We start from the raw sequence: 25,037 nt of genomic DNA on the forward strand, positions 1-25,037 counted from the left end.
CTTTATTCTCATTCTCTAACAAGTGCGCTGTGGGGCTTTCCAGAAGCTACCTGATGTGTGATGCTGATATCACTCTGATGATTAATGAAATGCATGCTTGTAGATTTTTGTTTTTAAAATTTATCAGTTTTAATATCAAATATGGTAAATATCAAAAGACATAATTTGCTTTACAAGAAAGCTCTCTGGGGTCCTCAATAAAGTTTTTACATGTGTAAAGGGGTCCTGAGACCTTTAAATGTTTGAGAACTGCTGCTTTAAGTTATCCTGTCTGATCTGCCAGCTGAGATACCAGAAAAAAACAGCAAAACCAGAAGCAGAGTGATAATTCCTACTGAATTCAAAATTGTATGAGCTAATCCTTTTGCAAAGGTTGGTATCGAAAAGCAAAATCAAAACAGCACATATAAGGAAGTGCTCCAAAATTGACTGGATCATATCAAAAGGACACAGGCACACACATGAAGGAGCTTTCACTGGTCAGATTGAGGACATCTGATGTGTGACGTTGTGACAAATCAAAAATGTCAAAAGCATTTTTTAGGGGGTAAGAGAGGGGAAACCCTCGTTTCACACACAGAGGGAAAATATACAGATTATCATTAACACCCACGTTTTCCACATTCCCCAAGAGAAAATGATGCACCAAATATTTAGCATTTACATTTTTAATTATTCAGTATATTAATACAAATATACGAAATAATGCAGAATTAAATAACATGAAAACTTTACTAAATATATAAATATTCAATTCAACAGTAAAGATAACTTAAGTTTTAGTTCCTAGGCCACTGGATAGAGACAAGAAAGCAAAAGATACCGAAAAAGTCATCAACTTGGTCCTATGATTATTTAAGAGTTCAAAATTGTTCCACTAGTTAGAACAACATATTTACAGCAAAAGGATTTGTACACCCAAACATGCTTCCTCTGCTATTGTGAGACATTAACTCGTGAGAAAAGAAGCTGGGAAAGACAAAACATTTGAGTTAGCTGACTGCTATTCGGGAAACTTTCTAAATGCCTGTTTTCATAATGTGTCTTTATTATACTAGGCTGAATTTAGAATGACTAAAATAGGGCTGGGTCATATTATGAGACAAATGGATGAGAAATGCATGCTTTTTTAAAAATGTGAGCTGCTGTCTAAGACTGACAATATTTAGTCTGCTATAAAAACAGATAAGTAAAGTTAAGTTTGCCAATGTTACTTCACAATAAACTCAGTTCTACTTCCATTGTGGTAAACATCACAGAAGTACATGAAGAATAGCAGTGAAACTGAGGGTTCTAGGAAGAACAGTTATTAGCAAAACAGTAAGCAGGCAATGGACTAGATACCAAGTGATGACGACATAGATTATGGACCAAAGAAGAGGGGAAGAAGAGATGGACTATCCACAGAAAGGCAAAAGGTAGTCTCAAAAAAGTTCTTTGGTCCCTACCTTCCTCTATTCTTCTCTTTCTTTTTCATTTCTATTCTCTTTGTTTATTCCTTTTTTTCCCCCTGGAATTACATCCATTTTTAAAGCAGAATGGCAAATTATTTGGTCCAACGCCTTAATTTTCTGGATGCAAACGTGGAAGCTCATTGAAATAGTGATTAACATAGAGTTGCCACCAGTCGGAGTTAAAGTCAGCCTCTGAGCGGTGGCTCCTGGTTCTAAGTCCAGTATCCTTTCGACAGCACAACACTGCATTCTTTTACAAAATCAAGTCCTACAACAGACCTGAGAGGTAAAACGACTTCCTCTTGGAACTCACAGAAGCACTGGGTACCCTAGATGGCAGTAGAAAGTCTTGAAATTCTTAAGCCTTTGACTCCAACTTTTTTTGCTCTTTTAGGTTCCTTGGAGGATGACCCTCTTTCTCCTGCTTGCCTCCTGAGTCAGATTCAAGTAGACCAGGGAATAACTTTCAGGGTTCTGTATGACTCCTCTAGGGCTCTGGGTAAAAGAAAGATCAAGATATTGACTTTGAACATTTATAACTTCTATTCTAACAAATCTGAAGAAGATAAATAACAGAAGGATCAATAAACACAGAATTCTCCTGTGCATAGTTCATCAGCAAAGAGGAGGAAGTAGACATTCCTGGCCCAAAGTGATGTAAGGCAACCGTGACTCTCTTTAAAACAACATGCGTAATTCTAGGAAATAACAGTTTGCTATTCCTAAGCAAGGCTATCCTTGCTTACTCATACACGTAAGACTACAAGTAAAAGAACACATTCAAGAATTCCAAATGACCTACATGTATTTTATTTACAAGACCTTGAGTTTTGTTTCCTGTGGATACTCACTTATTGGACATTGGGCTGGGAGCAGTCACAAAGTAGACAGCTGGAGGTCTTTTCAAGGCTATTAGCTTTCTAGCACTTAAACCTGGAGGTTGTGGGCCTCCCTACAAGGCATACAAAGAGTGAAGTAAAAGACCTCGGATTTTATCTTGGCTCCACATCTCACTGTCCCTGTGATCGTGATTCTTTACCGGAAACTGCAAAGTTCAGCATGTTTTAACCATGGCAACATTTCTAATATCAGTGATACGTTCAGTGGTGAAAGACACAGAACAGCTCAAGCAAGAATGCCCAGACTTATGGGTCTGTTAGCCACCTACTTTGTGAATGGATTTTATGACATTTTGATGTAATGGGTGGCATTTGCCCCCATTCAAGGGTAAAATTTTTGTAGACAGATATCCTTGGATTGCAAGATTTCTCCCAACAATTCTAGGCAGTTCAATAAAGATTGCTTCACGCTTTTCTTATATAAAGCACCCTTTCTTCTGCTTGGAACTATGAGGACACTGGGATAGAAATGAGGGTTACCACTCATCCAGTCTTCATCTGGGAAACTTAAGCACAATTACTTAACAAAGCAAAGATTCTTATTTTTTGGAAACATATATCTTTTGTATTATCCTTCCAACTAATCACCAATTTCCACATCACAAATTACTTACTGAGCACCTCTGTTATTTGCCATAGTACTAAGCTTAAAATAGGAGAAAGTGACATGATTCCACCCAAGATACAGTGTTTTACTAACATTGCCATTATTATCATCATAAAGAACCCATTTATAAGGTTAGGTTATTGTGAAGCAAACTGAAAAAAATCAAGGTAATTATACAGATAATGGGGGTTTAAAAAAAACACTTTTACCTGAAAAAGATACTTGAAGAAAAGTGAAGTTTGGAATATGCCTTTAACAGGATTGTCTAAATCTTCTATTGGTTTCCAATTCAGCCTTGACCCAATCAAACAAAAAAAAAAGACTGCTACTCAAAATAAAGATTTATAAAAATGAGGTGATTATCTATGATGATCTGCCCCAAAGTGAAGCTGTTGTTTCTGAGAAGCTTGTAACCATTGGTGGGTTGGCTAATGAGAAATAAAGATTATTCTCAATTTCAAATTTAACTTCACGGTAGTATATGTGAAAGGAGCAAATTTATGACATCAACTGGGTTTTAATAAAAAGAACTATGATGAAATGGTGGAAAATTTCCCTAGGAAGTTTTAACTTCTTCCCATTTTCTATTTAGTAATAAAGTACTGATTCATAAAAGAAAAAAAAGAATGTTCTTTGAAAAACTATTAACCTATTTTCATATCATTGTAGTCTCATGGGAAGTAATTGTGATGATCCCCTGGGGAATGGTATGAAGAGATATTGCCTCTGACTCATCAAACCTTCCTCTAGCACAGCTTTACAGTTGAAAAAAACCCATGTCACACTCTCTGGCATCATACAGAATCACAAGAAAAGTGCAGGGAGTCTGCCTTCTCTATGAAAATAACATCTGTCATTAGAGATTACCCTCTGTCCACAAACTACAAATTTGCTTATGTTTTTGTGATCAATAATTAAGTGATTTTAATCTAAAATAAACTATTTTGGTCATTTATCTAACAAAGAGTTGAACTGTACTTAACAGACGTTTCTTACTTACCCAGTTTGTCTTACTATTGGGCAGCTCCATGGAGATGAGTTTTTTGTCTACTCATATTTGATAAGCTCAAGAACTAATTCATCTCTACGTTTTCTCTCCCCACAAACTCTGAACATACACACACACACACACACACACACATACACTCACACTCAGTTCCCCTTCTCCACTTCCATTTCTGTTCCCATTACCATTTCTTCAGGTCACCAGGTCCAGAATCTTGGTGTCATTATTGGCTGATCACGTTTCCCCCGCCCCCATCCAAAAGTTTTATGTTTCAGAAGATAATAGAAAGAAAAAGAGAGAGAGAAAGAGAGAAAACACAAAGTAAGGGTAAAGAAAGATATTCTGTAATAACCTAAATGGGAAAAGAATTTGAAAAAGAATAGGTACATGTATATGTATGGCTGAATCACGTCGCTCTACACCTGAAACTAACACAACATCATAAATCAACTATACTGCAATATAAAATAAAAATTTTAAATAAAAGAAAGATGGAAAGCAAACATGGTAGGACTATTCACTTTCATCACAAATTGACAATCAAAATTTGTTACTAGAAGAAATAAAAAATGTCACTCTCTTTGATGATTATCTTCCCTTTGTTCCAACTTTTTGTATTATTTAAGTTTTGGTCTTAACAAACCAGCATTTTCTCAGCCTTGGGGGTTTGTCTCCAGCACAACTGACACTTGATTTTACTAGCTATTTAAGTGTATGGGACTAAATAACCTTAAGCTGACTCTCTTCACTTCAGCAACTGAATAAGGCATTGAACAATTATATTTCCCAGAAAATACAAGACTTAATGAACAAAAGACAATTATTTTGCAAACGCCCCTTTCTAATGAAATTGCCTTGGGCTTGAATAGGTTTTATTGTAAGATTCTTATCCAAGGGGACTTTTTAAAATGAATTTGAACACATCATACTTTTCACTTGCACTTTGCAGAAGAATACAGCAATATCAGCAAGCACAGACTGAAATAAATGCAGCTAACAACAATGCCTCTGAAGTCAGGAAACCATAACTGGAAGAACACTCCAGCAGAGGACAGGAAACCAGGATTCAAGTCCTACATCTGCTGTTAACTAACTGTGTGACCTTAGAGGAAAGAAGTCAACTTCAGGTCCTAAAAGTGAAATGTCTGGAAAAAACAGAATCAAATGGCCTTCTACCTTTGACATTTTGCAGAGTGCTAAAGAGTTCTATGGGTTTAGGTTTATGTGCAATAAGATTACCTGATTTGCAATCTCCTGTTCTGTACAGAACAAATCCCTTCGTCTACTTTTGCAAAAGGCTCATTGACACTGGTGATTTGTTGCTTTTCTTATAAAATCACAAGAATTAATCTGGTGTTTATATAAAGCTTATGCAAAATTAAACGTTAACATGAAAAGATGCTCAACATCACTAATCATCAGAGAAATGCAAGTCAAAGCCACAATGAGGTATCACCTCACACCGATCAGAATGGCCATCATCACAAAATCTGGAAACAACAAATGTTGGAGAGGGTATGGAGAAAAGGGAACTCTCCTGCACTGTTGGTGGGAATGTAAGTTGGTACAGCCACTATGGAAAACAATTTGGAGGTTCCTTAAAAAACTACAAATAGAACTACCATATGATCCAGTAATCCCACTTCTGGGCATATACCCAAAGAAAACCATAATCCCAAAAGAAACATGTACCATAATGTTTATTGCAGCACTATTTACAATAGCCAGGAAGCAACCAAAATGCCCATCAGCAAATGAATGGATAAAGAAGATGTGGCATATATATACAATGGAATATTACTCAGCTATAAAAAGGAATGAGATGGAGCTATATGTAATGAGGTGGATAGAACTACAATCTGTCATACAGAGTGAAGTAAGTCAGAAAGAGAAAGACAAATATTGTATGCTAACTCACATATACGGAATCTAAAAATGGTACTGATGAACTCAGTGACAAGAACAAGAACGCAGATGCAGAGAATGGACTGGAGAACTCGAGGTTTGGGGGGGGCTGGGGGTGAAGGGGAAGCTGAGACGAAGCGAGAGAGTAGCACAGACATACACATAGTACCAACTGTTAAATAGATAGCCAGTGGGAAGTTGTTGTATAACAAAGGGAGTCCAACTCGAGGATGGAAGATGCCTTAGAGGACTGGGACGGGGAGGGTGGGGGGGACTCGAGGGAGGGTGGGGGGGGAGTTGAGGGAGGGAGGGAATATGAGGATATGCGTATAAAAACAGATGATTGAACTTGGGGTACCCCCCCAAAAAAATAAATAAAAAAAAGAAAAAAAATTAAATGTTAAAGAAAACAGAATACAAAAGATATTAGTCTATGAGACAAAATGAAAAGGAAAAAAAGGTAGCATTTGAGTGAGATTTTTAATAGAAATGTAAAATAACACTCAAAGCCAACATTTTTTCTTCCCTCTCTGTCAGTCATGTGAGCTGTAGAAAACTCCCATATCACCCCTTCATCCTAGGAAATTCCCACTCCATCCAACATAAACTGCAGCTTTGCATTAGCTTTAATAAATGATGCACTCTCTTCAGAAACCAAAGAAATTTAATGCTTCCCCTCTGGCTGACTCCTCTTGCTTGATAGTGTCTCTTGTTTTATATTGTCTCACAGTTTTAGACTCAGCATCTATGAGGTACTGAATTTGCAAGTTAATAAAACAGAATTGAAAAAAACCCCTTTGAAAATATATTTCTCCATTCATTCACTCATTCATTCTTTTAATGAACATTTGCTGAGCATCTGGTACACATAAGATGCTATGATAGATGTTGTAGGGGATGGAGAGAAATTAATAATGTATAAGGGCAGAATGACATGATGCAGTTATTATAAGTACAGATCACCTGTATGTTGCCTAGGGTGTCTGAGCCATAGTTAGGGTATAACACAGAAAGCACTACTCAATTAGTGATCACACCGGACAAGCTCACAGTCTCTTAAGTGGGGTAGCTGACCTGTGGAACGCTGTAAGAAGAGAAGAGATGGTCCTGGGTAGAATAAACACAGCCCGGGTGCCAAGATTTCCCTGCTTTTACCATTAGATGATTCCATAGTGATTGAATAAACATTTTCCACATTTCCTCTCATCAATCCTTATTCTCAGCTTACAAAATTACTAGCCTTTAAACCACCTTAGCAAATGAAATGCAGAAACTAATGTCCAATTGCAAGAAAATGACACTGAAGTGTTCTAAAATACCATCAACATTTGTGTATTCTGGAAACATCAAACCAAACACATGGTTGTCACCTCCTTACTTATATCTTCAATTGACCCCCCAAATTGTCATTAAACCATCATTTTTCTCCTTCTTTGTACTTCCCATGGGGACTCACCTCGGTCTTGGTTCCGACGACGTTTCCAGTATAGTAGGATTGAAATTAAGACCAGAAGAATTACCAGGGAAACAATACTTAACAGCAGTGGAACTGAAAACCAAAAGCCTGTGGATGTTGAAGGGAGAAAAGGAAAAACAAGTCATAAGTGGAAGCTGTAGAGGCAAAAAGCGATAAAGAGATAGTTGTGATGAGTTTTTACTAGAGTTGAGCTTTCAATGAAAATTATTCTCAAATATATACAGGGACTTCCCTGGTGGCGCAGTAGTTAAGGATCTGTCTGCTAATGCGGGGAACATGGGTTCGAGCCCCGGTTCAGGAAGATCCCACGTGCCGCAGAGCAACTAAGCTTGTGGGCCACAACTACTAAGCCTGTGTTCTAGAGCCCGTGAGCCACAACTACTGAGCCTGAGTGCCCCAACTACTGAAGCACATGCACTTAGAGCCCATGCTCCGTAACAAGAGAAGCCACTGCAATGAGAAGCCTGTGCACTGCAACGAAGGGTAGCCCATGCTCTCTACAACTAGAGGAAGCCCGTGCACAGCAACGAAGACCCAACACAGCCAATAAAAAATAAATAAATAATTTTTTTTAAAGTATATACATATTGAGGTCTATATTCATGACCTCATATTATTTTAATAACTTTTAAATAATAATAGCGAACATATTTTATGTGGTTACTATGTAGAAAGAGCTTTGAATGTGTTCTCATTTAATCCTCAAAATAGCCCGAGTTAGGTATTATTATTATTATCTAACAGATTAAAAAAACAAGCAGCTGAGGCTCAGAGAAGTTAAGTGAGCCCAAAATCAGTGTAGTGAGTGGTAGAAAGGCTTAAGCCTTGCTCAGAGGTCTGTTGGCCTCCAAAGCACATATTCCTTCTCATACTGTCCATCAAAATAATATTTTTTCTTTGGTTTTTTGTTTTTAAATTTATTTATTTTTATTTATTGGTTGTGTTGGGTCTTTGTTGTTTCGTGCGGGCTTTCTGTAGCTGTGGAGAGCAAGGCCTGCTCTTCATTGGAATGCACAGGCTTCTCATTGCGGTGGCTTCTCTTCATCGCAGAGCATGGGCTCTAGGTAGTAGGGCTTCCGTAGTTACGGAGCATGGGTTCATTAGGGCTCTAGAGCAGGCTCAGTAGTTGCAGCACACGGGCTTAATTGCTCTGTGGCATGTGGAATCTTCCTGAACCAGGGCTTGAACCCATGTCCCCTGCATTGGCAAGCGGATTAACCACTATGCCACCTGGGAAGTCCCTAAAGTAATGTTTATTGATGAATTTTTGAAAAATACAGAGTAATATAAAGAAAAAAATAATGAATTTTGTGATTCCAACCCGCAGGAATAACTCATCTCAATGTTTTTATTGTGTTCCTTCTAATCTATGTCTTTGTTATTAAATCTCTTTCCAATAGTTAATAAATGCAACTTAGCCTGAATATCAGCTGCTCAGTGTTGCTGTGTAATACAAAGGCAGAAGAAGCACTCCCTGATTTGAGAGTCTCCAGCATCTTCTCTATACTTTTATAATGGAATTTGTCGTGTCATACTTTAACTGAGAACCTTCAGATTTGTCTAACTTCACTAGTCCAGTGCTTGACACAATGCTTAAGGCACGAAAGATTTTTAGTAAATGTTTCCAGAGTGAACAAACAGTATATAAATGATGTATAAATGTTATAAATGATAGGTCAGTTTTGGCACTCTTGGAAAAGAAGATATGTTCCTTTTCAGGTTTTTGTTTTTCAGGGAAATTTACCTTCACCTTGGGTGAATCTGAGGGTCTCTTCATCAATGTCCAAATCTAATACCGCAAATTTACCTAAATGTTTACTTGACCAAGTTTACCTAAATGTTTACTTGACCAAGTTTACCTAAATGTCTAACTTTTAATTAGTCTGCTTTTTCAAGGACCCCAGAAATGACTACAGGATATGTCCATTAGCAGCCACCCTACCAACGAGGCGTAAACTTCTCCAGGTTTTATTGTTTACAATGTGCTCCCAAAAAAAGCCACAATATCTTTTTATAGAGGAGGCTTATTACTGAGTCCCTCATCCAGAGTTAGTGCTTCAAAACTGGGTAGAGAAAACTGTGGCTGTGATCACTAAAGTGTCTTGCCTCTAAAACCCACTGCTTTCTTTATTCTCTCTTCCATTATCCTTACCTCTTATACCGATGAGGCTCAGAGACAGCAGTTTAGATAGAAACACAGGAACGCAAAAGAGGTCTTGAACAGGAGGCAGTTTATTTTAAAAGAGGGTGAAGAAAACATCTCAGATCAGCCCCTTTCCTAAAAGCTCTATTGCTCCTTTCCCACAAGGCAGATTATGCAAAGGTTTCATCATAGATGTGGCTTCTTCAGGGAAAACATCCTAATCTCCCCAGATTGAGCTGATGCTCCTTCTCCCCACTGTCAATCCTCCTATAGTGTACCACAGCTGCACTTTTTTTTTTTTTTTTAAGCAGAGAAAGGTACATTGCAGGGCCTAGCAAGAACAAATGGCTCATGTTCAAAACCCCCAAACTCCTATCATAGCTTTCTTATTGAAGTATTTAACATGCAGTTTTACAATTGCACAGCTCCTTCTGCATTCCCTTCTAGACTAGAAGCTCCCTGTGTGCAGGAACTGAGTCCCCACAGTCACATTTCTGGCACAACAAATGTTCATTTAGCAGCATGGAAGAATAAATCAATGGATGGATCTCAGCAAAAGCATTCGGTATGTGGGCAACATACCACACTTGCCAAGGTAAAACTGGCTTTACTGGCTTCCTCAACTCTGTTTTTCTTTCCTCAGTTATCCCATTCTCTCCCTAATCAGCTCCTTTGCTAATGGCCAAGAGGCTCTGCAGAGCACACCTTGCAGGTGTGTGGCCACAAATGTGACCACAGGAAACTCTGCCCATCTTCTCTTACCTTTGTTCACAGTTTCCCTGTAGTAGGTCACAGTCCCCAGGTGCAGCACCTGGCAGATCACCTCCTTCCCCACCTGCCTCTTGGGGTCTTTGATCTGCAGGACGCTGGTGACGGACGTTGTCCCATTGGGGTGTAAGACAATCTCAGTATTGTTCTCAATCCCTGACCCAGAGAGCTTCCAGGAGATCCTAGGGGCTGGGCGAGCATTGGCAGAGCAAGTGATATTGAGGTGGTCTTCCGATAATTTATAGTGAAGGAACACTGTGGGCTGTACTGGGACAAAAAAATAATCTACCATCAGTTAAGCATCTGGGGTGAGTCCCACACTCTCCCCAGAGAGACGTGAGGAAGATCTTCACAGAAAGACAGTGGGGGCTAGAACGATACGGTGGCACGTCCAGTCCAAACTGGGGCCTTCTCAGTTCTTCCTGTGTCTAATTCTCTGAATTGCAGAATGGAGACTGGCCCGGTACAACCCTGTGACAAGAGCGACCCTCTCTGTAGTTTGTCTCTGGGAGAATTAGCTGGATGGACAGAGGGTGCTTTCGTCCCCAAACAGTGCAGAGCCTAATTAATGTTTTCTCTTCCACGGGCAATACAATATCTCTGCCTTCTTCTGGGCAGCGCTCTCAAATAGCTGGACAATGACCACCAATCAGCACCTCCACACAAGCAGTCTGCACTTCTCAGAAGCACCAGGGCAGTTTCAGAATAGAGAGCCTGTAGAGGGGCTGCTGCTTACAGAAAGCTTTTTTCTTTTTGGAACTGAGCCAGTGAACAAGATGCATGGAATAAACAGGGCAAGTCCCTGCTTGACATATCTATACAAAATGTAAATTAGGAATTCACATAGTCAGAAAAATCACAGAATGACAGTTGTAAGGACCTTGGAGATCACCTTATGGAGTTAACAGAAAAGAACTAGCTTATGAAAAAAGGACATTATTTTTAGTTCAGTTATACTCTGTTCCCTTTCGAAAGTCCCTTGACTAATGAGTTCATTTTCCTTGGAATATACAGTTTATCTCTGCTGAGTAAATGCAAACTTGCCTTTCTGTGATTGGCTTTGGAGCCCACAAGATAATTAAAGGCAGAGCTAAATGAAAGCTTGTCTGTGTTGAGAAGTTCAAGAGGCGAGTGGGTGGGCAGTAGGCTGGAGGAAACGAGCCTATAGGACTGTGGCTCTGTCCAGAGTGAACAGATTACTAACACCAATGAGCCCTGGAGGAAGAGAGAGAAAGGAAAATGAGTATGGCTGACATGGCCAGACTGGCTAGCAGGGTTCTCTGGTGTATCAAAGAATGACTTAGATGAAAGCTATAAGGTGTGGCTGGAAAGATTCAGTGTGGAAAAGAACTACAGAATTACTAGCTAGAAGAGGCAGAGGAGTCTGCTTTTTAGGCCAAAAAATAATACAAAGATTATGAGTAAAGAAAGGGGAGTAGGAGGAAAAGTGAAAGATGAACAAAAAAAGAGAAAGAAAAGGAAACGGAAAAGAAATGAGAAAAATATGACACAAGGAAGAAAAATGGTAGAAAAAAGGAAGGAGGAAAGGGGAAGGAGGGGAGAAAAGCGAGGAAGGGCGGAAGAAAGGAAAGGAAAGAGGGAAGAAGCATTGGAGGAGGAGAGAGAGACAGACAGAGAGACAGAGGAATAGAAGAAAAAGAAATCAAGAAGAAAGCCTGATGCAGGTTCCTGCAGCAAGGACTCCTCATAGGCAAAATAAGTGAAAGAAGCTTGTGTTTGGTGTTGTGCTACCTCCCCTGCACTCTTATTTACCGACCTTCCTTTCATCCCTTGTCCGATATTCTTCGTGTGGGTGACCTATCATTTTAACATTCTTAATGACCCTGTCTAAGTTTGCCTTTTCCTTTCCAAAGCGACCACCAAGTGGGCCATCCTCCAAAGTAACGCCTTATTCCTAATTCTCAATTCTTGATCTCAGCTAAGTATCAGTCGAGAGGAAAGGAATCTTGTCAAACTAATCCTCTTGGATTTTAAAAGAATGCTTATTATTCAGTTAAATCCCTAGTAGGCATCAGGTATGAAGAGCCTCTGCTGCATGTCTCCTTATCAATCCTGAGACAGCTACACTGAAACAAAACGAGAGGGACCCCTATCACTGGCTCCAGCTTGGCCCAACCTGACTTTGTCCTTAGAGCCAAAAATATTAAAGCCGTTAGACACCCTAGAGATGATCCATTTCACACTTATCGTGCAGATAAATATACCTTTGGTACAGAGCAGACAGGACTCTTCTAGGATAACATGACTGCCAACGGCAAAGCTTATGGAGAACTTATCCTCACTATGGTCCTTAATTTAAGGACCATAACTCCAGGCAGAGACTCAACATAGTCCTATGGACTCTCCAAATAACCGTAACCACAGTTATAGTAGACAGGAAAGGCCAAGTGTCCTCTCATGAGCCTTTCTGGGGTTAGGATCCTGAAAAACTAGGCACTACCACTACATTCCAAATATTGCGCCAAACAACATTTTAAGCCAGAAATAATGTATTCTCAGAGACTCTCACCAAAGAGAGTGAGGCAGGCTATTCCCGAGATCTTCCCAGAACCAAAGGTATTGAAGAGGCACTTGTAACACCCCTCATCCTCCAAGGTGGTATTCCAGAAGGTAATGGTTGAGTTCATGAGTCCCAGCTGGGTGATGTTTATTTTGTCCTTATAGGCAGGCTGGACTACGACCCCATGGTTGTGGCTGAAGGTGATCATGTTTTCTGGGCTTACAGCCTTGATTTTTTGCCATGTCACAATCAAAACTTCCTGGGGATTTTGCAAAGAGCATCTTAAAGAAGCAGGTGCGTTCAGCAGCTCTCTTACATCTTGGGTCTCCACTTTCATCATGGAATCATAAAAAAATTTATATTTTAAATTTTAATACATACACAAATTACATTTTTTAAATTAAAAACAATGCATGTTCAAAGTCGAAATTAGAAAAGATACAGAAAAGTGCAAAAAAGAAAACAACATTTACCTACCTTCCTGATGTTGCTAGAGAAATATAAGTTCAAATATTTGTTCAGTCTTTAAGAGTAGCAGAGTAGAAAAATAAGAACGCAAACTCCCAGTGACCAGGAATTACATGAAGAATCCCTGAAGGCTGGAAATTAGGTGAAGTGAGGTTGAAGATGGAAATTGCCAGATAGGATAGAAGCATCACCAAGTGAGTTTATGCCTGGAGCAGTAACAGCTAGGAATAAGAAAGGGCCAATGGATGATAGGCAGAGTAATTAGTTTAAGTGAAGGAGGTATAGGAGCCCTATACATTCCACACACATACCTGCAAAGGAATGGGCAGCAGTAGTGATGTCTGCCTTCAGGAAGCAGTAGTGAATATAGGAACATAAGATAGAGGGATCTACAGGACAGTGCTCCAGAAGGCTGACAGTACCAGAGAGCTCTGACAACCAAATGACAATCTATACACATTCCCCCCACTGAATGCAGTGCAGAATATAAAGTATGGCAATAATTTCTTCCCCCTCCAATGCTGGCTACTCATACTGATATGATAGATGACTTGATGGGAGATCTCAATATAACAAATAGCTAAACATTTGAGAAAGCTAACACAATGATAGAGGAGCAATAAACTCTGCAAACCCAAGAACTCATACCAAATGAATAAAGATATCACAAATCAACATTTTGATGTGAATAAATGTGATATCTTAATTGTGAAAAGGAAACAGCACTGTAAATAGTAGAAACTAGAAATGTAGAATATGAGAAATATAAACTCTAAATGGGTTGGCTGACTTAGCGGAATGAATATCACTGAAGAGTAAACTAGTAAGTAGGAAGACCAGGTCACAGAATTTTTCCAGCATGTAGCACAAAGGGATAAAGATATAGAAAGGATTAAAGAAAAATTCAAGGACTGGAATGTTTCAGCATTAGTCCAATAAGACTTTCAAAAGGAGAGAAAGGGGAGAATGGAAGGCAAAAACACTGTAAGGAACAAAAATGTATTTTTCAAAATGATAAAAGGAGGAATCTAAAATAAAACATACTAATCATGAACCTTCATGCACCTAACAACATAACTTTGAAATAAATAAAAAGCTAATAGGACTACAAAGAAAAATTCATAAATCCATAATCATAATGCGAGAGTTTTTCATTGTTCTCTCAGAATTTTCACTTCCATATATTAAAAAAATAAATAAAGCAATAAAAGCAAATATAAGGATATAGAAGATCTGAAAAACAAATTTACATATATAAATTATTATATATGTATGTGTAGTATGTGCATATGAGTATGCATTTGTAACTTTTACCCAAAAGAAAACATATAATCTTTTCAAACAACCTGTGGCACATACCCCAAAACTGAACTTGAAGTAGTATACAAAAAAATGACCTTGAACTCTATCCACAATGCAATAAAATTAGAAATTTACGTGCTTCTTTTAACTCCTTAAATACACCAGAAATCATAGCAAGAATTATAAATCACTATGAATGACAAAAAGAATATCATATACTAAAATCTGTAGAAGTTTACAAAGCAGTCCTCAGAGGGAAGTATTTAATTCTAATTTAATTTATTGGGAAATAGGAAAGATGGAAAAAAATGAATACACACAGATATCCAAAATTCCTACCCCCCCAAAAAATGATAAAAGGAGTGAATTAATAAAGTTAAAAGCACAAATTAATAAAATGGTACACAAAATTTTGACAATCAAAACACCAAAATCTGTTATTTTTTTAAGACTAATAACACATAAATTGGCTAGCGTAATTAGAAAAAAAGAAGGCAGCATAAACAAACAAACAACATCCACTCAACAACGTCAAGAATGAAAAGATAAGCACAGCAGACAGACACTAATTGGAACCACCCAGTGTTGCATAATTCTAGTTTTAGTGAGGTGTCTACTCTCAGTAGATGTGAAAAGTTCTGTGGGGTAGAGGGAAATACCTGTTGTCAGAACTGGGGTTTCCTAAAAGTTTGTTGAGATTTTGCAGAGCAGAGATTTGAAGAAATTGCTACTTTTAGAATAGAGAGTAGAAAGGGGATCAAAACTAGAGTTTTAACTTCTTGAGTGATTTTCCCTCTTTGACTATGGAAGAAATAATTCAGTGGAAAGTTTACAATTCTTTGCTGCTTATATGAAACTCCATTTAGGGTGGTTAAATCCTGGGTTATACATGGTGTGAAGCTTCCTTTTCTACCCCTGTGAAGGCGGCTGTTGTACAACATCACACAGAACGTGATAAAAGGCCAGCAGCAAAGTGAGGTGTGGTCTCCTACGGAAATGAGGAGAAAAGTCTGGCACAAGTAGGAAATTCAGCAGATCAGTGGACAGCATATGTGTATATTTTATATCACAGACTATGCGAACCTATGGAACCTCTATATTTCATTATTTTTAATATTTTTCTGTAAGAGGGGCACACCCAATTTTAAGGCTTATTGCCAGATCCCCTTTCCAAAAGGCCATATTTATTCATACTCCCCTAACCATTCCCATATCTTTACAAACATGAGGAATTATTATTTTAAACATTATTCAACCTGATAGGTAAAAAATGATATTGTAATTTAGAAGGAATTTTTTCATGTCTGTTTTTAATCTATGAAAAGGTTCTTAATATTAAAGTCTTTGAAAACAAAAATGTGGAAAACAAGAAGAACCACTCCCAGTCCTCCAAATGAATGACACATTTAAATAATTCATGCAGACACATGAACTAACATGGCACAGACAAGAGTGGCCAAATGTCTCCACTCCAAAAACTGGGTTTCCTGGACTCCACGCAGAAGAATTGAGTATCTTTACCTTGTGCCCTGCATAACATCACTGCTGCCAAGAACCAAATCTGTTGGAAGGTAGACAGATGACAGAAGAGCCTCCTGAACACCTGAAGACAGAAAGCAAAGTACAGAAATGGGCATTCGGATATGGACAAAGCTAAGGAAGCCTCCGTCTAATCGCTGTCTCAGGAAATGTTGCAGCTATTTTTAACCACCAGGGCCCTTTGCTTCTGTGGAAGCAGAACAAGAGACTCTAAATGGAAGAAATAACAGAGGGTCCTCAAGATATGCGAAGGAAGCAGCAGCAGTGTGATTTCTTCATTATGGCCATTGCTAGCAATTTGAGGCCTTGCTCCTAAAGCCACCACAGTCAAGATTGCTGGGAAAACAAACTGCTATAAATATATGCAGAAAACACAGAGACTGGAAATGTTGAAAAACATTCACTCCCCAAATAATCCACATCTGTTTAATATTAAAAATACAACTCAGGTGGTAACCACTCTGCAGAACATGTGACTGCCTTGACACTTGCTGAGGGAGATTTTCCTGACAATTCTTCACAATTTATGTAAATGGTACCTGTTAAAAACCAGCGGTGGCTTTATTTTTTCTTCATTGTTTTATTTCATGTGTCTGGGCAGAAACCCTTGGCCTTTTTACAAATCACGGTGGTGTTCTGGGGAATGTTATTCTGGGTATCATTTTGCTATAAAATGAGAGAGTGGGATGGAGACAGATTAACTTTAGTCTGCAGCAGCCCCATGGCTGGTTTTGGTCTACATTAGTGTGTTCACTGTAAGGGATACAAGCTAGGAATGTAAATTTTCCCTATATTTTTTCCTATATTCCTATATTTTTCTATAATTGAAGTGTGTAAGAAATAAAGGTTTCTCTGTATTTTTCTTTAACTGAACTTTATTTTTATTTCATGTTGCGATTCCAACTACAGGTAGAGACAATTTCAGTCAATATCACATAACCTCTATCAGTTCAGCCCACCAACACTTCACAATTGCCCCAATCTCTGGCACTGCATCCACAGTCCTGGGAATGCCAAGCCATGGGACAGGACCACTAACCCTTGGTTACAACCATCTATCCACATGGTGTTCCCCTCAAGGCATCTTGATCTTCGGTTTGTGTGATTAAATCTGGTGCTTACAGGGTGTTCTCTCATGTTTCCCGATTCTCTGGATTCTGATGGGTAGGCTGGCCTCTTCCCATAGTTCCTCCAAGGAAAGCAAGGCACAGGTGTTTTCTGTTCTTTGATTACAACACCTACCTGCAAATTCTAGTCACCATCCTCCTGAACTCCCAACCCCCCGGGGGCCAGCCACAGAGCATCCTTTTCAGGACACAAGCCCACACTAGTCAGTCCCTCTTTGCTCTCCCAGCCTAGGGTCAAAGAAGCTGCTTCTTCCATCACCTTGTATTCTTCCCATCAACTTTTTCTGGGATAAATGCCTGTCCTTGGTTTTGCAGCATTTAGGCTTTTAAAAGTCAAATGCTTAGGCTCTTGCTATTTCAAAACTTTGGCAAAGTTTTCTTTGACATTCTAATTCCACACCATTATGCTACATGGAAATCCAGGCTCTAGCAAAAGATGTGATGAGGAAGGAAAATAGCTTGGCTTTCAGAGTAAAAATCTGTATTTTGGGGTAAGAGAGACAGCAGACATACACCGAAACACAAGATGTGCGAACTGAGGGCCAGCAATGTTTAAGAAACAGAAGCACAGTGATTGATGCAAAGGGAATTAGAAAGCCATGCTATTAATTACATACACATTTCCTCTGGCTGACTTAAGTTCAAGCTAGCACAAATACTACATGTAAGCTAGGACAAATCATTTTACCTCTCTGTTAAAAAGACTAAATGAGATAGCATATGTAAAGCTCCTAGAACAGTGACTGATACAAATTAGCACTAAATCAATGTTGCTGTTATCTCATTGGGTTACTATGAGAATTAAGCATTTAAAGTATTTAATACAGTGCCTAAGATAAGGTTAATGCTAATATGTGTTAGATAGCTTAAAAAAAAATCATTAATCAGATCACACAATAATTGAAATAGAGAACTCCACTTATAACCCTTGCCAAGACAGCCGGGTTCAGTAGGCCTGGGTCTTACCTGACAGCTGCTCATCTGGCAGCTACCTTACCCCTATACATTACCTCTTCCCTGAAAATTTCTAGGTCCAAATCCTGATCCTGCCATATACGATCACATGGACTTGGAAAAATTAACCTCTCTGCCTGTTTCTTTATTTTTAAATTGCGTAATAACACCTCCTTTGAAGGACAGTGGTGAAAATTAAGAGCACCTGGCATTCGGGAAACGCCACCATTCTCCTTTGTTAAGGAAGACAGTGAAATAACTGGCTGTGTGGTTTTGCCAGTAAACTACATACAAAAAGAAAACAAACTACCTGAGGCATTACTTGTATTTAGATTTTAATTTTTATTATTTTTTTTATCAATAAATGTGAATAAAAACCCTCTCGTTCCTTCATTTTGTCATATACACAGATCCTGAATATAAACAAAATGTCTGTCTCTCATGGATACCCTGGGTTTTAACCCTGATTTATCCGATCCTTTATGGCTTTCCAAGGCAAAGGCCCAGAGGATGCAGAAAGAGGCTGGAGCATAGCAGAGAGAGCCAGTTTTCCTGGAGAGAGGCGACCTGAAATTCGGCAACCCCACCCCAGCTTTCCGGACCGAAACGGAGCCAACACAGCCCCCTCAATCCCCACCGCCAGCGCCGGCCTCTCGGCCCAGTTCCTCTCCGAGGATGTCAAGATCTTCAGACAAACGTCTCCGGAGCCTGGCCCCAGCAGCAACATTTTCCCAGAGCACGGGGACAGAGAATCGAACGCCAAGAATGGCCTGTAAACCACCCCTTGGAAGGCAAAATCCGCTTCTCTGCAAGGTTAAGAGCTAAGAGGAAAGCGCTAGCAGAAATGCCAGCTCCAAACCGGACTGGGGAAAACCGCAGCCTGGCGCCCTCCGCACGCCACCCCGGGGCCATCGGAGCGATGTCGCCCACCCTGCTCCCTCCTGCCCACGCCTGGCCCGGCTCACCTGCCACTCCATCCTCGCTGCTGCCCGCGCGAGGTGTCTGCCTTCAGCTGGGAAGCCCGGAGAGGCAGAGCTCCTCCAGTTGTGTGAAGCAAGAATGCCCCCTGACCATTTCCCCGCGAGCTGCCTCACTCACACTCCTCCTCCCCACCCCCGCCCCGCCCCGCCCCGCCCCGCCCCCCACGCAGAGGAGGCGAGGCCAGGTGCTTTTCCAATTTTTTTGTAGGAGATAAAACAAAATAAACAGGACTCATCTTTTCCCATCTTCAAACATTTCGCAGTTTTCAGAGGTGGCAACTGGGGAAACTGAGTGTTTGAAAAAATATACTCTTTCCATTTTCATTGTACAGACAGAGAAAGCGAAGAGGGAAAGGTGGGAAGGCATGAATCGTTTCACTCCGTTGGCTCTTGGAGGAATGGCAGTCTGCACTATGGATCTGGCAAGTAGGAAATGATTTCTGAGAAACGTTACACAGTTTTCTCAATCACCACCTCGGAAAATCAAAATATTTTGAAGCTGAATTTAACAAATAGACACTTTATAAAACAAACGTTTATGTATTTTTATCCAGAACCAAATTATATATTTAAGCCATCAGTGCTGTAGTGATCTCTGCTTTCAAGATGTGACTGGGTTTTTTTCTCTACTGTGAGGAATTTTCTTCTATTTGTATTGATGAGGAGGATTCTTCTTATTTTTAACAAGCTCCAGAGTTCTTGGCTCCTAAAACAAACAAAAAAAGACAAACAGATCAATGAAGTATTCAGTTCCTAGAGCCTTTCTGTTTTCCTACCACCACCTCTATGACAAGGTGCTGGGACAGAGCTTTTACCTAAGGATACATGGGGCTGTAAATTCCGGGGCTGTAAATAAAGTAATGACAGATTTTTTTCCCCCAGAAAAACAGAAATATATTGAAAGGACTAAAATATGCATAAAGTGGCAAACAGGATACATAAGAGGAAGCTAATTTATAGACATAGTGAAATTAAGATCAAATTAAAAAAACTGAAAGAAAATTCTTAAAGCTTCAAAAATTACAAGTAGAGATACCAAGAAAAAGAATCAAAGTGACTTTAAATATCACAAGGCAGTACTGGATGCAGGAAGGCAGTAAGTTCTGAGACAAAGAGAGTAGCATTGAAATATATACAACTACCAAATGTAAAATAGATAGCTAGTGGGAAGCTGCTGCATAACACAGGGAGATCATCTCCATGATGGGTGATGACTTAGAGGGCTGGGATAGAGAGCGGGGGAGGGAGTTGCAAGAGGGAGGGGATATGGGGATATATGTATACATACAGCTGATTCACTGTGATGTACAGCAAAAACTGGCACAACAATGTAAAACAATTATATTCCAATAAAGGGCTTTTTTAAAAAAAGGCAGTAGGTTAAATTTCAAAATATTGAAGAAAAATGACTTTGAATTCCACTTTGTCTTTTATAAATATTGCTACAAAGGTATATCTAAAATACTTTTAATTTTTTGATTAAATGTGTTATTCATAGAGGAAAGTGCATACATTGTAGGCACTCAATATGAATCGTCATAGAGTAAACATGCTTGCATAGCCAGAAGCAGATAACACGCTGACCATTCCCAGCTCACCAGAGTCTGACCTACTCTCTTTGCCTACCCTTTCTGTCACTGCCACCTTCCTACAACTTTTACTTTCAGCATCATAGACTAGACTTGCCTGTTTCTGAACTTTGTATAAATGGCATCATAGAGTATGTCCTTATTTGTATCTGGGTTCTTCAACAGTAGATTTAGAAAATTCACCCATGTTATTGCATGTAGTTGTGGTTCATTCATCCTCACTGCTGTATACTATCCCTCTTTAAATGCCACATTTATTTATCTATTCTACTGTTACTAGAGATTTGTTTGTTCTCCTTTTGGGGGTTATTTTTAATAGTGGTGCTGTTAACATTCTTATACATGGCTTTTCCTAAACATATGCAACCATGCCGTTAGAATATTTTTTGTTTTTGCCAATTTTATCTTTTTCTATCACTTTATTTTAAACCTTCTCTATTCTTCCCCCCCCAAGTATGTAGATGATATTTTGCAGATGCTATTTTGATATTTTTTAAAATCTACTGAAAGACTCTGTCCTAAATTTTATTAGCAAAATATTATAAAACGACAGGGTGAAAAAAAGATTTTAAGCACATAAATCTCAGAAAACTTATTACATCAAGACTCTTCTTGAAAATGTTTTCCAAATAAGTATTCCAGAAAAAAAGAAAATTAGTCCAGGAGGATGCTACATAGAAAGATATGCGGGAAGGGTAAATAACACATCAAAACTTAATTGCCTAAAAAAAAGCAAGATCCCCCAATTGTATCTTTATAATTCAATAATTCAATAATTCAAACATGCATGGAAGGGGGTAAGAGGTCAGGTAATGAGATTATGGGAGGTAGGTGAGAATTACGCCAAGATGTATATGTTTAAGAAATAGACATAAAAATATAAGTTCTTAATAAGTTAAGGCAAAACATCAGAAGAGTATAAAATATGGCTCAAACTAGCAAAAGAATATTTAACCTAATGAAAGATAGCGTAGGAGAAAAGAGAACAATGGCACCAATATGAAATGTAAAAGTTAAAAATAAAACGGAAAAAATGTCCTATTATATTAGTAATTATGACATGTGCAAGTAATTTAAAAACACAAAAGACAGAGACTTGGGATGCAGAAGAGTGAACAAAAAAAGGGGAAAAAAATCCCTGCCAGCATGGAGCATAAACATTGCTTTAAAAATTCTTTGCAAAAGTAGAAATGTACTTATATAATTTAACACTTTGCAACAAAGGAAAAAAATGACATTTAAAATTCTTGGACAAAATTAAAGGAGCACTCAGAGCTAATTTATCACCTTAAGTATATACATCAGATACCAATGTTGAGCAAAAGAAGCAAACAGTGAACTTGACAAAATAAGGATAGATATAACAAAACTACAGGCAAAAGTCAATAAAAAGGAATAAAATTGAATAAACATAAAAGGATTTTTTTTTCTAGAGATTTATTGAACAAACCTATTGCAAGATTTACTAGGAAAAATAGAAAATAAAAAAAACAGAATGAAAAGTTAGAAATAATCCTGGGATAACAAATACAAAAAATAACAAAGTATTGCAAACAATCATATCAATTTGAAAACTTTTACAAGATGGAAAAACTTCTGAAAGTGACAGATTGGGCATAAGAATTTTTAACATTTTAATTGCCATTTTAACAATATAAAATCTTCCAATTCACGAACATGAAATGTTGTTCTGTTTGTTGTGTCTTCTCTAATTTCTTTCATTAATGTTTTGTAGTTTTCTTTATAATTCTTATTTTAACATTTTTAAAAAATTGAATTAATAAGGACCTACTGTATAGCACAGGGAACTCTACTCAATACTCTGTAATGATCTATATGGGAAAATAATCTAAAAAAGAGTGGATATATGTATATGTATAATGGATTGACTTTGCTGTACAGCAGAAACTAGTACAATATTGTAAATCAACTATATTCCAATAATTTTTTAAATTGAAGTATAGTTAATTTACAATGTTGTGTTAGTTTATGCTGTATGTACGGCAAAGTGATTCATTTATACATATATATATATTCTTTTTCAGATTCTTTTTCATTGTAGGTTATTACAGGATATTGAGTATAGTTCACTGTTTTATATAGTAGGTCATTGTTGTTGATCTATTTTACATATAGTAGTCTATATATGTTAATTCCAAACCCCCAATTTCTCTCTCTCTCCCCAGAGCCCCTGCCATCCCCTTTGGTAACCATAATTTGTTTTCTATGTCTGTGAGTCTATTTCTGTTTTGTAAATAAGTTCATTCATATCATTTTTTTAGATTCCACATATAAGTGATATTAAATGATATCTTTCTCTGTCTTACTTAATATGATGATCTTTACAACACTTTAACCTCTTTAGTTAGAAATATTTCTAAGAATTTTATTCCTTTTGATGCTATTGTAAATGGGATTGTTTTTCCTAATTTCCTTTTTGGAAAAGAAAATAGTTTATTGTTCATGTATAAAAACAAAACAAATTTTTGCATGTTAATTTCATATCCTATAACTTTATTGAGTTTGTTCTAACAGGTTTTTTTTTTCTTTTTTGCAGTTTTTAGGGTTTTCTATATATAAGATCATGTCATCTGCAAACAGGGACAATTTTACTTCTTCTTTATTGACTTCTATGCCTTTTATTTCTTGTTCTTGCCTAATTGCTCTGGCTAGGACTTCCAGTACTATAGAAGTGACAAGAGTGGGTATCCTTGCCTTGTTCCTGATGTTAGAGGTAAACCTTTCAGTTTTTCATTGTTGAGTGTGATATTAGCTATGGGCTTTTCATGTATGACCTTTATCATGTTGAGATACTTTCCTTCTATTCCTAGTTTGTTCAGAGTTTTCATCATGAAAGGGTGTTGAATTTTGTCAAATGATTTTTGTACAGAGTATTGAGATGATCATGCAATTTTTATCCTTTATTCTGTTAATGTGAAGTATCACATTAATTAATTTTCAGATATTGAACCATCCTAGCAGTCCAAGGGTAGATCCCACATGGTTATGGTGTATGAGCATTTTACTTATTTATTTTTGTTTTATTTATTTATTTATATATTTATTTATGTTTTCTTAGATATAATAGACATACATCATGCGTAAATTTATGGTGTACAGAATATGATTTGACTTACATACATCATGAAATAAGTACTACAATAAATTTAGTGAAGATCCATCATCTCCTATAGATACAATAAAATAAAAAGGAAATTTTTTTCCCTCATGGTGAGAACTCTTAGGATTTACTCTCTTAACAACTTCAATATATAACATAGAGCAGTGCTAATTACATTTATCATGGTGTGCATTACATCCCTAGTACTTATTTATCTTATAATTGGAAATTTGTACCTTTTGACCAGCTTCATCCAATTCCCCCTTCCCCCCATTCCCTGCCTGTTGTAACCACAAATCTGATCTCTTCTATTATGAACTTGTTTGTTTGCTTGCTTGTTTTTGAAGTAAAATAGACCTACAACACTATGTTAGCTCCTATTGCACAACATAGTGATTCAATATTTCTATACATTACAAAATGGTCACCACAATTAAGCCTAGTTACCACCTAGACCATAAAAAGATATTACATAATTATTGACTATATTCTCCACACTATACCTTTCATACCTGTGTCTCATTTATTATGTAACTGGAAGTTTGTACTGCCTAATCTCCCTCATCTATTTTTCTCATCTACCCACTCAATCCCCTCTGGCAACCATCTGTTTGTTCTCTGTATCTATGACTTTTTCTCTTTTGTTACATCTGTTCCTTTGTTTTTCAGATTCCACATATAAGTGAAATCATATGGTATTTATATTTCTTGGTCTGACATTTCATTTAACGTAATACCATATAAGTTCATCCATGTTGTCACAAATGGCAAGATTTCATTCTGTTTAATGGTTGAAAACTATTCCAGTGTGTGTGTGTGTGTGTGTGTGTGTGTGTGTGTGTGTGTGTGTGTGTGTGTGTGTCTGCTCTATCCTCATCTATTAATGGGGCCTTAGGTTGCTTCTGTATCTTGGCTATAGTAAATAATGCTGCAATCAACACAAGGGTGCATAGGTGCATATATCTTTTCAAATTAGTGTTTTCATTTTCTTTGGATAAATACCCAGGTGTAGAATTTACAGATCATATGGTAGTTCTATTTTTCATTTTTTTGAGGAACCTGCATACTATTTTCCATAGTGGCTGCACTGATTTACATTTCCACAAGGGTTCTCTTTTCTCTACATCCTCGCCAACACTTATTCATTTTCATTTTGATAACAGTCATTCTAACAAGT

General features: G+C 37.8%; 1 protein-coding gene across 2 annotated transcripts; it reads right to left on the reverse strand.

Moving 5' to 3' along the window:
• Positions 1-663: 663 nt before the first annotated feature.
• Positions 664-19,269, reverse strand: CD200 (CD200 molecule). 2 transcript variants are annotated; one of them, XM_057697900.1, is made up of 6 exons: positions 19,136-19,264; positions 16,072-16,153; positions 12,790-13,110; positions 10,254-10,526; positions 7,328-7,435; positions 664-1,949 (listed from the first exon to the last, which is right to left on the reverse strand). In XM_057697900.1, the coding sequence occupies exons 1-6, from the start codon at positions 19,145-19,147 to the stop codon at positions 1,942-1,944; spliced, it is 804 nt and encodes a 267-aa protein (XP_057553883.1). In that variant the 5' UTR covers positions 19,148-19,264; the 3' UTR covers positions 664-1,941. The 2 variants fall into 2 exon arrangements, with proteins under 2 accessions (XP_057553883.1, XP_057553884.1); XM_057697901.1 differs by lacking the exon at positions 16,072-16,153 and having other exon boundaries at positions 19,136-19,269.
• Between the last annotated feature and the right edge of the window lie 5,768 nt (positions 19,270-25,037).

The sequence above is a fragment of the Hippopotamus amphibius genome, chromosome 10 (genome assembly GCF_030028045.1).
Source record: "Hippopotamus amphibius kiboko isolate mHipAmp2 chromosome 10, mHipAmp2.hap2, whole genome shotgun sequence".
NCBI classification, from domain to species: domain Eukaryota; kingdom Metazoa; phylum Chordata; class Mammalia; order Artiodactyla; family Hippopotamidae; genus Hippopotamus; species Hippopotamus amphibius.